Source organism: Microcebus murinus, chromosome 6 (assembly GCF_040939455.1).
Source record: "Microcebus murinus isolate Inina chromosome 6, M.murinus_Inina_mat1.0, whole genome shotgun sequence".
In the NCBI taxonomy this organism is placed as follows: domain Eukaryota; kingdom Metazoa; phylum Chordata; class Mammalia; order Primates; family Cheirogaleidae; genus Microcebus; species Microcebus murinus.
Genome location: NC_134109.1, coordinates 68723020 through 68740128, shown reverse-complemented (window position 1 = coordinate 68740128; position 17109 = coordinate 68723020). Strand labels below are relative to the sequence as shown.

Below are 17109 nucleotides of genomic sequence, written 5' to 3'. Positions count from 1 at the left end.
GCACTCAGTAAATGCTTTTTGAATGAATGGCACACACCAGAGGTAATCCAAAGTACAGGTCATTTATTTTCCTTCTAGCTGCGGGCTCAGTACATAGATGGCTTCTCTTCGCCCTTTGGATTGACAATTTTCTCCAGGTTGCTGCTGATGATATGATAAAGCTCAGCCTGAGAGAAGGCCAGAGAGTAAAAGTCAGGTTATGGCCTCTCCCTGCTATGTACCTTCCTTAAGGGCTTACTCCATACTCACATAGAACGCCCTCAGGTCCAGCACCATGGCCCTGAGCTCCCCATAGGCTGCCTCATCTCGCTCGTGCACCAAGGCCCGGTAATCCATCTGGCATACGGGAGGCAAAGCTAAGTCAGCCCCAAGGGAGCTTGGGACATTAGTCTGGTTTCCTTATATAGGGGATGGGTTAACTTGAGGATAAACCCCTTCTCAGTACTAAGAAATGGGGTCCCAAAGGATTGAACAGAAGAAGGGGTCGAGGTTGTTGAAGCCCAACTCAGTTTTTCTAGGCAACAATTTTGGCTTCATATTCTCCACATTGGGAAGGTCTTACAAGGACCTCTTCCCCGCCACCCACCCCACCTCCAGCCAGTTAAAAAGCTGGTAGACTATCTACTCACTACATGGGTCTCCTTGGAGGCCTTGGCCACAGCATCCCCACGTTCTGAGAAGTACCTGCCAGAAGCAAAGGGAATACCACAAGAGTGTTCAGAGAGATGTATTCCCTCAGACCCTTTGCACAAAGAAATGGCTCTATCACCCCCCTTGTTGGTCCTCCAGCTGCCCTCACTTGGAAATGGTTGTCTGGAAAGCTTCCACTTTGGTCTTAACTGCATTCACCCTCTCCAGCACCTTCTCCTGTAGTGACATGGGCGGTAAAGAAAACATTTCATTTCTTCCCTCCTTCACTCACTAGCTCCCTCTCCTCCCAGCTCATGTCTAGCTCCTATCTCTCATTCCCCAAGTCTCTCTCAACTCTCGGTATCCTCAGTCATCCCCCTTTATCTTTTGGTTTTTATTGTAGAGACAGGGTCTTTCTCCATCTCCCAGGTGGGAGTGCAGCGGCACAATCATAGCTCACTGCAGCTTTGAGTTCCTGGGCTCAGGTGATCCTCCTACCTCATCCTCCTGAGTAGGTAGAATTACAGGTGCCTGCCATCATGCCTGGCTCATTTTTTTTTTTAATTAATTTATTTTTTTGAGACATTCTCACTCTATTGCCTGGGCTAGAGTGCCGTGGCATCAGCCTAGCTCACAGCAACTTCAAACTCCTGGGCTCAAGTGATCTTTCTGGCCTAGCTCATTTTTAAAAAATTTTTTGTAGAGATGGGGGGGGGGCGGGTCTCACTATGTTGCAAAGGCTGGTCTAGAACTCCTGGTCTCAAGCGATCCTTTTGCCTTGGCCTCTCAAAGTGCTGGGATTACAGGCATGAGCCACCACATTTGGCCTCAGTCACCCTTTTCTTACCTGGATTGCTACCCCAAAATCATTTCCATCCTCAATCTTGGGGATCAGGTGCTGGATCCATGTGATCACCTATATTAAGAGGTATCACGTAAGAATAATTCAACAAACCTACTGGGTTCTTTTTATTACTGCCTCTTCTTAATTAATAATAGCTAATAGAACACTTATATACCAGGCACTGTGCTAGATTTATCTCAATCATCACAGCAACCTTCCAATGTATATATTCTTATTGTATCCATTTAACAGATTAAAAAAATAGAGTCATAGAATGTCTAAATGTCTTACTTAAGGTTACCAGTCTCTCTCCAGGGTCTGTACTTTTAAATCAACTCACTATACCATACATACCACCTCCACTGTACTGTGTATCTGATACAGCAGTAGGGTCTAAGGCTATAGAGATAGATACAGTACACTCTGATTTCAGGGCTACCATTGTGATATCAGAGGTCTAATAGAATGATAAAACAAATGGGATCTAAACCCAAGGCACAGAAAGAAGTTTCCTTTTTCAGGACTAGGTATCTGAATGAAGGATTTACATCTCTGAAGGAGACCAAGGCCTGGCCTCATCATCTTTTCTTTCCACTTCCCCAATTCCCAGGCTTACCAGAATGCACTTCTCTTTGAGAGTCCAGACTTCTGGCTTAACCAGGGCAAGCAGGGACAGGACTTTCTCATTCCCAGGGAGAAATCCACACTTAGGGACTGTGAGAAAGAGGGGATTCAGGTCCTTTCTCATGTAGCAGTAATGTGCCATTTCCCCTACCCTAGTCACCCCTTTCTCCCTTACCTTCTTTCTTCTCCTGCTTATCTGTTTCCATCTAAGGCAAAGAGAGGAAAGTAGCCTTTAGAAAAGTCAAAGAGGATGAAGGGCTATCACCTCCATTAGGTTTATAGTCTGAGCTCTGCCCCCTGAGTACCTTACCTCATCATCTTTTGGTGGGGGGTCTGGGATGGGGATGTCCAGTGGGGCCCGGAGGGAGGACAGGTCAGCCACATTGAGGGAGTCCTCCTGCACAGAGCTCACAGTCAGGGGCTGCCCAGCCTCTTCCCTTCACCCTGAGTCACAGCCTTTCCTCCACACATCCCTGCCCTCTGCTGCCCAACCCAGGCTCAGGCCTCACGCCTCACACCATCCTAATGTTCCCAATCCACCATTCACAACTATTCTTTGTGTGCTGAGCCCAGCTGTTAGCTAGAGGTTGGGTGGAGGGGAGAGAGGACATGGATGGAGCAGGAGGGGCCCACACTACTCACCTGCAAGAGCTGATTCAGGTATATGATTTTCTGTGGCAAGAATCTGTACAGGAATTCCTCAGCCTGTGGGTTACATTATGAGGGTGGGGAAATCACAGAAGACATTCAATGAGATGTCTGAGAATTGGCACTGGAGGGCCCTTATAAATCACTGAGTCCAAGACTTACAAATGAGGAAACTGAAGCCCTGAAAACGAAGGGACTTGCCCACGCTAGTAAGTGGCAGAACCAAGGTTAGGACAGTGGTATTCCTGCTTTAGGGGCCATGGCTTTTCACTTCACATCAAAAGAGGGGAGATGAAGTGCCAGAGGGGAGAGAGTCCAAAGAGGCGCCATTTAAAGGTAGGTATCAGTAATTAGGAGCTCACCTTGGGTGAAGGCTTGGTAAGGGAAATAGGGACAAAGTCCAGAGTGGGTCTGGGAGTCACTCTGAGAGGTTGTGACCCTCAAGTATTGGTCTAAGAGTCTGGGTCAAATTGCTTGAATCAAAAAAGAGACTTACCTCCTGGAAAAGATTTTGCCTGAAGACATCCACCTACACAGACAGCAGTACCCGGATGTTGGTTAAGGGTCTAAGATATCAAGCATAAGAACCCATCCCAACTGAGTGCCTTCCAACTGTGGTTCAGGCCTTTCCTCCACAAGCCAGTTTTCCCTCAAAGCCCCCACTCAGTGCAGAGACTGGTTAGAGGGCAGGAATCTGGAATTCCCCGGGCTGAAGTGAAAGCTCTAAAGACCGGTTGGGGGAGTTCTCTGGCTCAGTCTTGATCTCCTGAAGCATGCAACTCAGCCTCCATCCAGGAGTGTTTCCCGGACCCTTCCTGGCCTCCAGCTCCCCGTTACCTGTTTGCGGGCCTCCCCACTCAGGCGCACTCCACAAGTCTTGGCCATGCTGCTCCAGTTGCCAGACCTCTGGTCTCTCAGCTAGCCGCCCAGGCTTTCGCTTTCACTCCCCAGGTCCAGGCCCACCCCCGTCAACCCCGCCCCCGTCAACCCCGCCCCCTTTCCTTTTTTCCTTCCCCCTCCCCCTGGCAGGCCGCAAACAGTAGGTAGCCCCTCAGCCATTCCCAGCCATTAGCCACCAGGAGAGGCGGTGCCCGCTGGGTCATAAGCCCAGGGGTTGTCCGAGGGAGGGGCTAAGGTGAGCGGGATCGCTGAGACAGGAACGGGGGCTGTCCCTCGGCGAGAGGGCGGGGCTTATAGCGAGAGCCCAGGGGAAGTCCGGGGTTGGGGGGAGAGGGGTGGGAGAATGGGAAAGGAGGTATCCAGTGGTGGGGTTCCCCTGAGAAGGCTCGACCGTGAGGAGGGGACGGAGAGGGATCAGAGCGAGTGGAATGGGTAGTAAGAGGGAGACCCTGGGGCGGAGAAGGGGTGGAAGAGAAGCTGGCGGCGGGGGACTTTCCCCTGCCTTCAGGACAGACCAGAGAGGGGGCGGGACTCGCTTGAGTGGGCCTAGGGCTGGCCAGAGTTGGGACTCTGGCAAGCGAGGGACTTTCCCAGAGAGGACCTGAGCATGCCGTACTCGTCCTGATGGAAAGGGAAAGGCTTTGAGCCAAATAGGACCACTCCGCGCCTGGAGCTATCCGGAAGGGGTGGAACTAGACGGGAGGAAGGCAGGAAAGATCTCTTGAATGTAGGGAAAACGCGGGGACGCGCTGAGGGAGGAGCCAAGGGGTGTTTACCTCCTCATTGGCTGGGACCGCCTTCTTGGCCACGCCCCCGGCTTCCGGACACACTCCCCTTCCTTAAGCTTAAATCCCTCCCGTTCCTCCGAAACCGGGTCGCAGTCCCGCCCTCTTTCCTAGTACTTCCTGTTCCCGGCTAACCCTGCCCGTGGGCTGGGGGCCGGAGAGTGACCGTGGCCTGAGTGACCCGGGGCGGCTCCACGGACCGGGTCAGGTCTCAAAGCCGGACAGGCAGGAAGGGCGGGGCTCGGGGCGCGCAGCCCGCCCTGGGTCCTGGCGGGCGGCGAGACTGGGGCTGACTCCTGTCTCAGGATGCCGGTGGAGGAAGAACGGGCCTTCCTGGCGGCCCGCGAGGAGCTGGCGAGCGCCCTGAGGAGGGATTCCGGGCAGGCGTTTTCCTTGGAGCAGCTGCGGCCGCTACTGGCCACCTCCCTGCCGCCAGCCGCCCGCTACCTGCAGCTGGACGCCGCACGCCTGGTCCGCTGCAACGCTCATGGGGAGGTGAGGCCCAGCCCCGCTTGAAAGATGGACATAGGGCCTGGGGCCGGGGCGGGCTCACAATCCTCTCTCTGACTGTTCCCAGCCCCAAAACTACCTCAACACCCTGTCCACGGCTCTGAACATCCTGGAGAAATACGGCCGCAACCTCCTCAGCCCTCAGCGGCCCCGGTACTGGCGCGGGGTCAAGTTTAATAACCCTGTCTTTCGCAGCACAGTGGATGCAGTGCAGGTGAAGCCCCTGAGCCTTATGGGAAAGGGGCCTGGGACGGGGCCTGGGCTGGGGATTGGTTAGAAATGGCCTGAGGCTGTGCTGAATGGGAATGGGCGGTGACTGGTTGTGAATATGTGGTAGGGGGGCCGGGATGTGCTACGATTGTATGGCTACACGGAGGAGCAGCCAGATGGGTTGAGCTTCCCCGAAGGGCAAGAGGAGCCAGATGAACACCAGGTTGCTACAGTCACACTGGAAGTACTGCTGCTTCGGACAGAGCTCAGCCTGCTCTTGCAGGTAAGGTGTTCCTTAGTCCTGATGATTTACAGACCAGGGCTTAGGACCACAGCCTAACTCAAGTCAGTCTGAGGACCCCCATGCTGCTGAACCATGGGCATTCTGGGAGCTCCTGGTACTTGTCTTTTCTCTGTGAATGTTAAGGGATTAGGGCTTACCTGGAGGGCCTCATTCTAGGGTGCTAGATGGAAGCCCTTTTTATCTGGTTTACAGAATACTCATCCAAAACAGAGGGCACTGGAACAGCTGCTGGAAGACAACGTTGAAGATGATGTAAGGAAGGCAGGAAGGGGGCTGATGAACAAAGAGAACAGGAATTGTTGGATTCTGTCTCTCATGCCCCTTGCCCATTCCCTGCTCTTTCTTCCTTAGACGCTACAACTTTCAGAGTTTGAACCCTTACTGAGAGAGATTGCTCCTGGCCCCCTCACCACACCCTCTGCCCCAGGTATTATTGGTCCTACTTGGTGGGGGAGGGGGTGAGTAGTAGACTATATTGATGGAAATTTGGGACCTTTGTCTGTCTTCTTGGTTATCTTCTTTTGTTTTTTAAAAGAGATTAAAATTGTTTTCTTGGGTTCAAATGTTTTGAAAAGTAGTCTTGTGATTTGCCTCCATCCATAGCAGATTCAGGTATAGCCTAGTCTTTTTTAGAAAGATGTTCTGTTCTTTCCTCTCGTGTTTGCTAGGCTCCACTCCTGGTCCCTGCTTCCTCTGTGGTTCTGCCCTAAGCACACTGCACTGTCCATCCTGTAAACAAGCCTTATGCTCAGCCTGTGACCACTTGTTCCATGGACACCCATCCCGTGCTCATCACCTCCGCCAGACCCTGCCCAGGACCCTGGTCAAGGCCACCCACCTGAGCTCCAGGTGAGATGTCTTCTCTTCTGGATGAGAATGAAATTTAGAGACCTTAAGATCATTTGATTGGCTAGGTGTGGTGGCTTACATCTGTAATCCTAGCACTCTGGGAGGCCGAGGTAGGCGGACTGTTTGAGCTTGGGAGTTCAAGGCCAGCCTGAGCAAGAGCAAGACCCCATTTCTACTTAAAAAAAGTATAAATAAATTAGCTGGACAACTAAAAATAGCCAGGCATGGTGGCGCATGCCTGTAGTCCCAGCTACTCGGGAGGCTGAGGCCGTAGGATTGCTTGAGCCCCAGGTGTTTGAGGTTGCCATGAGCTAGGCTGATGCCATGGCACTCTAGCCCAGGCAACAGAGTGAGACTCTGTATCAAAAAAAAAAAAACCACTCGATTATCTACCATATGCCAAGGTAAAGACTGTTTAATAGAGGACAAGCAACTAGTCACAGCCCTGAAGGAGATAGTAGACATACACATCAAGCAAGTAGCATTCACCATAAGACAGGTTATTATGGTGTGCAAATAGGTAGTAGGTGGATGCAACCTAGTCTAAAGGATTAGCTCAATCACTTAGGAGTATTTTTAGTACCCATACTAGGTATAGCTACCCAGAAGAAGAGAGCTTTAAGCTGCCATTTAAATGTTGCACAGGCCACGGGTATGAGAGTGCGTGAGACAGAGACAACAAGATGTGCAAGGGCCAGTGTCATGTGCCGTTACCCAGGAAATGGGGAATGCCCAGAAGTTAGGGACCCAGGTCCCAGATCCCACCTCAACAGGCCATATCTGTTTTTCCATTACAGTTTACCTGCCTCGGCCCAACCACGGCCCCAGCTGACCTCCCTGCTGGCCCTGGGAGACAGCTCTCTTTCTTCCCCTGATGCTGCAAGTGCTCGTTTGCCCTGGCACTGTACTGCCTGTGCCATGCTAAATGAGCCTTGGACAGTGCTCTGTGTGGCCTGTAATCGGCCCCGAGGCTGTAAGGGGTTGGGGCTGAGGAGCGAGGGTCCCCAAGGACCTGGGGGCTTAGAACCTGAGCTTGCACGAAGTCGGTGGGCCTGCCAGAGCTGTACCTTTGAGAATGAGGGAACAGCTGTGCTCTGTGCCATATGTGAGCGACCTCGGCTGGCCCAGCCTCCCAGCTTGGTGGTGGATTCCCGAGATGCTGGTATTTGCCTGCAGCCCCTTCAGGTAACCAGTTCCTGGCCTTCCCAGCTCTTCATTGCACATGTTACCTCAGGCCATTCTCTTCTTTCCTATCCCCCATTTTCCTTTAGTTCCCCCAGCTCCATATATTTCCGTCATAAACCTCAGCCAGCCAGTCAATGGCTTAATCCTCTCTGCCTTCCCAGCAGGGGGATACATTGCTTTCTTCTGCCCAGACTCAAGTCTGGTACTGTATTCATTGTACCTTCTGCAACTCCGGCCCTGGCTGGGTGTGTGTTATGTGCAACCGGACAAGCGGCCCCATCCCAGTACAGCATACCCCCCAGCCTCATGCCAGCTCTTTGGAAAAGGGACTCCCTAAGCCTGGGACTCCAGGATGCCTCAGTGCCCCCCTGTCCAGTTCTTGTGGAGACTCTGAGAAGCACCGACAAGACAAGATGCGGGAAGAAGGTCTCCAACTAGTGATCATGATCCGGGTGAGGATTCAGCTTGGGATCAGGTGGGGCTGAGCTGGTTGGAGAAAGGAGATGCTGTGGTTGGTTGATATTTCTTATAAAATTTGTCATTGTTAGCAGCAGCTGTCCCTTACTGAACACTTCCCACATGGCAATTACCATTTTATGCACTGATCACAGGGTCCATGTCTGAGCCCAGCCACTGTTGGCATCTCGGTTCGTCTGAGGGTGGGTGGAGGGTATCCTTCTTCATGGGCCTGATGGGTGGGACTGTGTCTTAGGAAGGGGAAGCTGCAGGTGCCTGTCCAGAGGAGGTCTTCTCCGCTCTGCAATACTCAGGCACTGAGGTGCCCCTGAAGTGGTTGCGATCAGAGCTGCCCTACGTGCTGGAGATGGTGACTGAGCTGGCTGGACAGCGGGACCCTGGGCTGGGTGCCTTTTCCTGTCAGGAGGCCCGGAAAGCCTGGCTGGATCGTCATGGCAACCTTGATGAAGCTGTGGAAGAATGCGTGAGGGCACGGCGTAGGAAGGTATCAACTGTGGTGGAGGGTGGAACAGGGTTGAGAGTCTCAGAGTCTCTTACATTCTCCTTTGCTTGCTTTTCTGTCTTCACTTACTCTGTCCACTTTCATCTTACAGGTGCAGGAGCTCCGGTCTCTGGGATTTGGGCCCGAGGAGGGGTCTCTCCAGGCATTGTTCCAGCATGGAGGTGATGTGGCACGAGCCCTGACTGAGCTACAGCGACAGCGCCTAGAGCCCTTCCGCCAGCGCCTCTGGGACAGTGGTCCTGAGCCCACCCCTTCCTGGGATGGACCAGATAAGCAGGTGCTAGGTGGAGGCGGGCTGAAGAACCAACCTAGAGGAGCAAGAGGGAAGTTGGGAATGGAAGGTCCCTGGGCTCTGACAGTGACTTCTCCTGCCTCCACCTGAATCACATTGCAGAGCCTGGTCAGACGGCTTTTGGCAGTCTACGTACTCCCCAGTTGGGGTCGGGCAGAGCTGGCACTGTCACTGCTGCAGGAGACACCTAGGAACTATGAGTTGGGGGATGTGATAGAAGCTGTGAAGCACAGCCAGGACCGGGCCTTCCTGCGCCGGTTGCTTGCCCAGGAGTGTGCTGTGTGTGGCTGGACCCTGCCCCACAACCGGGTAAGCCCCTCCTCACCATACCTGGTCCAAGAATTACTTTATTCCCTTTGGATCTCCACCCCAGTTCGTGTCTCTGGCCCTGTCTTTCTACCCTGCAGTTGCCCAAGTACCCCTGAAGGCTTCTGAGAAGGGGAGGGCAGGAACAGGCTACTCCCTCTCTTTTTTAAATGTTCTATTATGGAAATTTTCAAACATACAATAGTAAACGAAATTATAGTACAGATTCCCTTACTCCCTGCACCTCTTCTACTTCCAGTGTATTTGTCACCAAGCTTCAGCAATTATCAATATACGGCCAATCTTTATTTCTTTTATATACACAGAGGATTATTTTAAAGTAAATCTCAGGCACATAGTTTATCTGTAAATATGCCAGTATATATCTCAAAAGATAAAACTATTTTTGAAGACAAAGTCACAATACCATTGTCACACCAGAAAAAATTAACAGTAATTCTTTGATATCATCAAATATCTAGTTGGTAGGAACAAACTCTTCTTACTTCCCAAGTTCCCACCTACTCTAGGTCAGAATTGGCAAATACTTTGGCCAGATACTGTCTGATTTTGTTAGCCTGGCTCTGTATGTGTCTTATTTTATTTTATTTTTATTTATTTTATTTTATTATTATTTATTTATTTATTTATTTTGAGACAGAGTCTCACTTTGTTGCCCAGGCTAGAGTGAGTGCCGTGGCGTCAGCCTAGCTTACAGCAACTTCAATCTCTTGGGCTCAAGCAATCCTGCTGCCTCAGCCTCCCAAGTAGCTGGGACTACAGGCATGCGCCACCATGTCCGGCTAATTTTTTGTATATATATTTTCAGTTGTCTGGCTAATTTCTTTCTATTTATAGTAGAGACGGGGTCTCGCTCTTGCTCAGGTTGGTTTCGAACTCCTGAGCTCAAACGATCCACCCGCCTTGGCCTCCCAGAGAGCTAAGATTACAGGCGTGAGCCACCGCGCCTGACCTGTTTTATTTTTTTTTTAATAATTATAGATTTATAGGAGGTTATAAACATAGTGCATAGAGTCTTGTGTACTTTTCACTCACCTTCCCCCATTGGTGACATCTTACATAATTATCATACAATACCAAGACGAAGAAACAGACATTGTTATAATGTTAGCTGTGCTACAGATCTTGTTCATGTTTTACATGGATGTGTATGTGTGGTTCTACACAATTCTATCCCATGTATAGATCAATGTAACCCCCACCATAATCAAGATACAGATAGTTTCGTCACCACAAAGGAACTCCTTCATGCTACCCTTTTATGGTCATACCATCGTTCCATTCCCTGTCACCTGGCAACCACTAATCTGTTCTCCATCTCTATAAATTTGTCATTTCAAGGATGTTATTTATATATTTGTTTTTAATTGTTTTTTGTTTGTTTTTTTCCGGAGACAAGAGTCTCACTCTGTTGCCTGGGCTAGAGTGTCATGGCATCAGTCTAGCTCATAGCAACCTCAAACTCCTGGGCTCAAGCAATCCTTCTGCCTCAGCCTCCCAAGTAGCTAGTACTACAGGTATGCACGACCATGCCTGGCTAATTTTTTGTATATATTTTTAGTTGTCCAGCTAATTTCTTTCTGTTTTTAGTAGAGACAGGGGTCTCGCTCTTGCTGAGGCTGGTCTCTAACTCCTGAGCTCAAGCGATCCTCCCATCTTGGCTTCCCAGAGTGCTAGGATTACAGGTGTGAGGCACTGCGCCCAGCTGTTTGTCTTTAATTGAATGTGAACACCTTCAGAGGCATTTTGGCGTTTTCCTTAGGTCTTGCCACTATCTACTTTCCTTCACCCACTAATTGTCTTCAGATGTTTAGATTACCTGCCTGGCACCTGCTGGCACTTGAGGTTGCTACCCTTGCCTAGTTGTTAATTAGACTCTGGTTTCTCAGTGGACACCTGATTACTGCTCTTTCCCCAGGCTGATAGCTGTGGCTCCTGACTCCCTCCTCTCCTATCCCTCACCCTCTAGATGCAGGCCCTGACTTCTTGTGAGTGCACCATTTGTCCTGACTGCTTCCGCCAGCACTTCACCATTGCCTTGAAGGAGAAGCACATTACAGACATGGTGTGCCCCGCCTGTGGCCGCCCTGACCTCACCGATGACACACAGTTGCTCCCCTACTTCTCCACCCTTGATATTCAGGTACTACAGCCCCTAGGACTTGGGTGCCCTGAGCTTTGAATAGGAACCCTACCCACCCACTGCCTCTGTCCCCAGCTTCGGGAGAGCCTAGAGCCAGATGCCTATGCGTTGTTCCATAAGAAGCTGACTGAGCGTGTGCTGATGCGGGACCCTAAGTTCTTGTGGTGTGCCAAGGTAAGTGGCCTGCCCAGAGGAGCTGAATATGGAGGGGCAGGGGAGGCACCAGGTTAGGCCTTGGATAGCTGTAAAGCTATGCTCTTGCACTTACAGTGCTCCTTTGGCTTCATATATGAGCGTGAGCAGCTGGAGGCAACATGTCCCCAGTGTCACCAGACCTTCTGTGTGCGGTGCAAGCGCCAGGTGAGGCACATTCATACTTTCAGAAATACTTGCTGAGTTACTCCCAGGTACTGTGTTAGATTCAGGGGAGCTTGTGTACTGGAGAGCAAAACAGACATGAGCTCTAGGCAGGGAGACAGGTATAGAGAGAAAGGGAAGAAATGAGGGAGAAAGAAAGGAGAGCAAGGAAAGGGAAGGAAGGAAAGAGAGAGAAGGAGGGAGGAACTCATTTTATACCGGTGCAAGTTCCATGAAGAAAACAACTAGGAATCTGAGACAAAGAATAACAGAATGGATCTACTTAGGGTAGAGAGGTCAGACAATTCCTCTCTAAAATGATGTAATTGAAGCTCAGGTCTGAAAGTTAAGTAGAAGCCAGCTACACAAAGAGTATTTGTGACAGAAATAACAACACATGGAAAGGCCAAAGTCAGAAAGAAGTGGTGTGTGACTGGAGCCTAGAGAGCAGGGGTGAAAGGTGGCAAGTGGTCAGAGAAGAGCCAGCTGCCAGATCACGACAGCCCTGAAGGCCAGGTGAGGCAGGTGTTAGCCTTCATTCGGAGATGAAGCAAGGGGCAATACTCTCTCCTTTGTCTTTTTTATTTTTTTTTTTTGAGACAAAGTCTTGCTTTGTTGCCCAGGCTAGAGTGAGTACCGTGGCGTCTGCCTAGCTCACAGCAACCTCAAACTCCTAGGCTCAAGCAATCCTTCTGCCTCAGCCTCCTGAGTAGCTGGGACTACAGGCATGCGCCACCATGCCTGGCTAATTTTTTCTATATCTATTAGTTGGCCAATTAATTTCTTTCTATTTTTAGTAGAGACGGGGACTCGCTCTTGCTCAGGCTGGTTTCGAACTCCTTACCTCAAGCAATCTGCCCACCTCAGCCTCCCAGAGTGCTAGGATTACAGGTGTGAGCCACCGTGCCCGCCACTCCTTTGTCTTTTAAGAAGTTCATTGTTTGATATCAAAAAAATTTCATCTACATTATGTTTGTTTTTGATTTTTTTTTTGGAGACAGAGTCTCACTCTATTGCCTGGGCTACAGTGCTGTGGCATCAGCCTAGCTCACAGCAACCTCAAACTCCTGGGCTCAAGCAATCCCTCTGTCTCAGCCTCCTGAGTAGTCGGTACTACAGGCATGCGCCACCATGCCCGGCTAATTTTTTCTATATATTTTTAGTTGGCCAATTAATATCCTTGTATTTTTAGTAGAGACGGGGTCTCGCTCTTGCTCAGGCTGATCTCAAACTCCTGAGCTCAAGTGATCCACTCGCCTGGGCCTCCCAGAGTATTAGGATTACAGGTGTGAGCCACTGCACCTGGCCTACATTATGAAACGTAATAAAGTGAACACAGACCCCAACCCCAAGGCTCAAAACTAGATTACCACCAATACTGTTCAAGCTACCAGGTTTATACTTTTGCAGGCCTTTTGGCTGCAGTGGGGAGAATGTGTAGTAGGGAAGCAGGAGTCAGAAGCAGAGAGACTATAACTAAGGCAAGTTCTGATGATGGCCTGGAGTAAGGTGGTAGCAGCAGGGGTACAGGATTGGGATGGGCTTGGGTAGTGGAAACAAGACTTGCTAATGAATATGGGGTAGTATGAGGAAATGAAAGATCCAAGGACAGCCCCTCAGATTAGGGTCTGAGCAAATGGCAGATGACAATGATGTAAACTAAGCTGGGAACCACTGGATGAGAGTGGAGGAGCAGCAGGAAGGGCCAGGGCATGGGATGGACCTTCCACATGAAGCCTGCTTTCCGTCTGGCAGTGGGAGGAGCAGCACCGAGGTCGGAGCTGCGAGGATTTCCAGAACTGGAAACGCACCAATGACCCAGAATACCAGGCCCAGGGCCTGGCAATGTATCTTCAGGAAAATGGCATTGGTAAGCCTGCCCCCCACCCCTTGGTCTGTTTGCTCAGTAGTCTGTCACTGCCAGTGGCTCTCTTTCTGAGGACTTTGAGTTGCAGTGGCAGCCCCAGCCCTGACGTCTCGTCCCTTGCAGATTGTCCCAAGTGCAAGTTCTCGTACGCATTGGCCCGAGGAGGCTGCATGCACTTTCACTGCACCCAGTGTCGCCACCAGTTCTGCAGTGGCTGCTACAATGCCTTTTACGCCAAGAATGTGAGCCTGAGCCCAGAGGATGGGGAAGGGCTAGAAGGGCGGAGGGCTGCCATTGGGTTTGATGGGCAGAGGCCACTGAGCAGCCCAGGGGAGAGAAGAAGAAGTCAGTGGGATGTAAAGCACCTCTCTCTGTCCCCTCTCCCCCTTTGCTCACTCCAGACCCTCCAGTGTCTCCATCTCCCCCCACCCCTACACCCCTCACGCAGGGGTTCCTGAGAGGCCAGGACCCCAACAGTCTCCAACTTCCCTTCTCCCATCTGGGTTTCCGCCAGAAATGTCCAGACCCTAACTGCAGGGTGAAAAAGTCCCTTCACGGCCATCACCCTAGAGACTGCCTCTTCTACCTGAGGGACTGGATTGCTCCCCGGCTCCAAAAGCTGCTACAGGTCAGAGGTGGCCAACCCAGCTGGGTTTGTGGGTTGCCCAGGAGAGGAAGGCAGGGCCCAGGCTGGGCAAGAATGGAAAAGGCTTTTTGCTGGGAAATGCAGAAGGGACTAGCATCAGGGGAACATAATGCCTATCTGTCTCTGCTCCTCCTCAGGACAATAACGTCATGTTTAATACAGAGCCTCCAGCTGGGGCCCGGGCAGTCCCTGGAGGTGAGTGTCAGAACAAGCCTTTGGGAAGGGGAGGTGGTGTGCTGGGCTCCCACCGTGTGACAGGAAAGGGGAACCTGGGTCTAGCATTACTTGGTGTGTGCCCTTTGACAAGTTAATTAACCTCCCGGGGCCTCCCTCTATAAAATGAGGTAATATGCACCTTGTAGCTGAGCTAGTTTACATAAGAAATCATTAGAGCACCTAACACCCATGAAGCCCTTAATACTAATTTTTTTATCCATTCCCAAATGATAATGATTCATTAATTAACTCCGTGATATCTAATGAGACCTGCCAGTTGCAGGGCACTGTTATAAGTTCCATGAGGGCAACAGAAAGGTGTCATGTATGGTTCTAATCTATCCTATTTCTTACTGTGTAGATAGAGGTAAGTCTATGGCCATACCACCCTGAATGCACCCGACCTCATATGATCTCAGTAGCTAAGCAGGTTAGGGCCTTGTTAGAACTTGGATGGGATATAGCCTGGGAATACCATGTGCTGTAGTCTTTAAAATAATTTTTTTTTTTTTTGGAGACAGAGTCTCTGTCTGTTGCCTGAGCTAGAGTTCCATGGCATCAGTCTAGCTCACAGCAACCTCTAAACTCCTGGGTTCAAGCAATCCTCCTGCCTCAGCCTCCTGAGTAGCTGGGACTACAGGCATGTGCCACCATGCCTGGCTAATTTTTTCTATATATTTTGAGTTGGCCAATTAATTTCTTTCTATTTTTAGTAGAGATGGGGTCTCGCTCTTGCTCAGGCTAGTTTCGAACTCTTGACCTTGAGGGATCCTCCCGCCTCGGCCTCCCAGAGTGCTAGGATTACAGGCGTGAGCCACCGCACCCGGCCCTAAAATAAATTCTTTAAAAATTATTTTTAGAAAATAGAGGTAAGACCTTCACAGAATAAATTTACTATACAAGAGCTAAATAACAACCAAAAGAGCTGTCTCAAGGGAATATGTGTTTATGAGCCAAAAGCTAGCTTAGATAAAACTAGGGACAAGGTCCCTGCCTCTGTATCAGAGTCTGTCTGCTGCTGATGGCATCTGTAAGTACCTACCACTGGGAGAGCAGGAATTCCTGTGCTCGCTCTCCTCCCTGGAGGCTACCTTCCTTGCTCCATGGATATTCTAGTTCTCCTGGGGCTTTGTGGTCAGTGGCCTCCTCCCAACAAAGGGTCCCTTTCTTCTCTCTCCCATAGGTGGCTGTCGAGTGATGGAGCAGAAAGAGGTTCCCAATGGGCTCAGGGATGAAGCCTGTGGCAAGGAAACTCCAGCTGGCTATGCCGGCCTCTGCCAGTGAGTGCTGGCAGGACACAGAGCAGCATGGTGTTGGGCGTGGCGGTAGGAGTGGTGAGGGCGTACCCAGGCAGTAAAGTGGGTCTCTGGGAGCAGTAGGTCCTGCAAGGAGTGCAAGGGAGGGGGCTCTCTGGGCAAGGGCATGGATAGGTAGTAGCAAGCAATGTGCACAGGTTGGTGCTGCCTACAAGTGCAACAGGCAGGGCGTGTCATTCTTTATTTTTTAATTTTTATTTATTTATTTATTTTGAGACAGAATCTCACTTTGTTGCCCAGGCTAGAGTGAGTGCCATGACATCAGCCTAGCTCACAGCAACCTCAAACTCCTGGGCTCAAGCAATCCTTCTGCCTCAGCCTCCCGAGTAGCTGGGACTACAGGCATGTGCCACCATGCCCGGATAATTTTTTTACATATATTAATTGACCAATTAATTTCTTTCTATTTATAGTAGAGATGGGGTCTCGCTCTTGCTCAGGCTGGTCTTGAACTCCTGACCTCGAGCAATCTGCCCGCCTCGGCCTCCCAGAGTGCTAGGATTACAGGCGTGAGCCACTGCACCTGGCCAGGGCTTGTCATTCTTGTTTGAGTATCCCAGTGCCCAGCCGAGGACTCGGCACACTCAGTTAATATTAGCCAACAGAAGAACAAGTATTCCACTCCCTTATCTCCCCAGGGCACATTACAAAGAATATCTTGTGAGCCTCATCAATGCCCACTCCCTGGACCCAGCCTCCCTGTATGAGGTTGAGGAGCTGGAGACAGCCACTGAACGCTACCTGCACGTGCGCCCCCAGCCATTGGCTGGAGAGGATGCCCCTGCCTACCACGCCCGCCTGTTACAGGTACAGCCTTCACCCAATCTTGCCTCTCACCCCACCCTCCAGAAGTCACCTGTCTCAGCCTGAGTCTGAGCTCCAGGCTTTCATTATCGTTACCTTCTCTCTCCTTCTGCAGAAGCTGACAGAAGAGGTGCCCTTGGGACAGAGTATCCCCCGCAGGAGGAAGTAGCCGGGGCAAGGGTCCTGTGGCCTGACTCCCTCAGGAACAGCTCCAGCACCAATAAAGAAGCATCTTATTGCCCAGGCTTCTTGGTGGTCCTTCTTCCTGGCCCCACCATCTAGGGGCACCAGGGAAAGAGGGGGGTGAATAGAGCTTTGCTGAAAGGGACCCCTGAAGCTTACTGCCTGACCCTTTCTGGACTCGGGGCCAGGAAGGAATTGACACTACAGATGGGCTAGGGAGGTCCTCACCATCCAGCCACCTGGTCTGGGCTCCCTCCACACTGCCTTCCTTTCATCAAATTCAACTGGTATTTGGGTCACCTAATATGTACCAAGCAGGCACTGTGGGGGAACACAGATGCACAGGTGTACATAGCAATCCAGAGGCCCTAGGCCAGACTCCAGGAAACCATGACCTCCCTAGGGAAGCCACAGTGTCAGATAGAGGTCACACACAAGCAAAGAGTATGTGAGGGAGGAAGGGGAACACCATAGGAAGAGATTGGAAGGC

The 17109-nt window shown here is 50.9% G+C and overlaps 2 protein-coding genes across 3 annotated transcripts; one reads left to right on the top strand and one right to left on the bottom strand.

Annotated features, from left to right (window-relative positions):
- Positions 1-43: 43 nt before the first annotated feature.
- PSME2 (proteasome activator subunit 2) lies at positions 44-3737 on the bottom strand. Its single transcript, XM_012756002.3, has 11 exons — positions 3584-3737; positions 3243-3275; positions 2741-2803; positions 2409-2495; positions 2274-2304; positions 2091-2188; positions 1478-1546; positions 800-867; positions 630-684; positions 250-336; positions 44-167 (listed from the first exon to the last, which is right to left on the bottom strand). Exons 1-11 carry the CDS (start codon positions 3629-3631, stop codon positions 87-89), a joined length of 720 nt encoding a protein of 239 aa, XP_012611456.1. The 5' UTR covers positions 3632-3737; the 3' UTR covers positions 44-86.
- Positions 3738-4032: 295 nt separating this feature from the next.
- Positions 4033-16681, top strand: RNF31 (ring finger protein 31). 2 transcript variants are annotated; one of them, XM_020285853.2, is made up of 21 exons: positions 4035-4926; positions 5009-5155; positions 5279-5434; positions 5648-5707; positions 5807-5882; positions 6124-6304; positions 7102-7489; positions 7651-7941; positions 8202-8450; positions 8560-8745; positions 8863-9069; positions 11057-11230; positions 11306-11404; positions 11501-11590; positions 13343-13457; positions 13578-13696; positions 13969-14082; positions 14238-14295; positions 15500-15596; positions 16271-16439; positions 16552-16681. In XM_020285853.2, the coding sequence occupies exons 1-21, from the start codon at positions 4738-4740 to the stop codon at positions 16603-16605; spliced, it is 3219 nt and encodes a 1072-aa protein (XP_020141442.2). In that variant the 5' UTR covers positions 4035-4737; the 3' UTR covers positions 16606-16681. The 2 variants fall into 2 exon arrangements, with proteins under 2 accessions (XP_012611453.2, XP_020141442.2); XM_012755999.3 differs by lacking the exons at positions 13969-14082; positions 14238-14295; positions 15500-15596; positions 16271-16439; positions 16552-16681 and adding an exon at positions 13856-13962 and having other exon boundaries at positions 4033-4926.
- Positions 16682-17109: the final 428 nt, after the last annotated feature.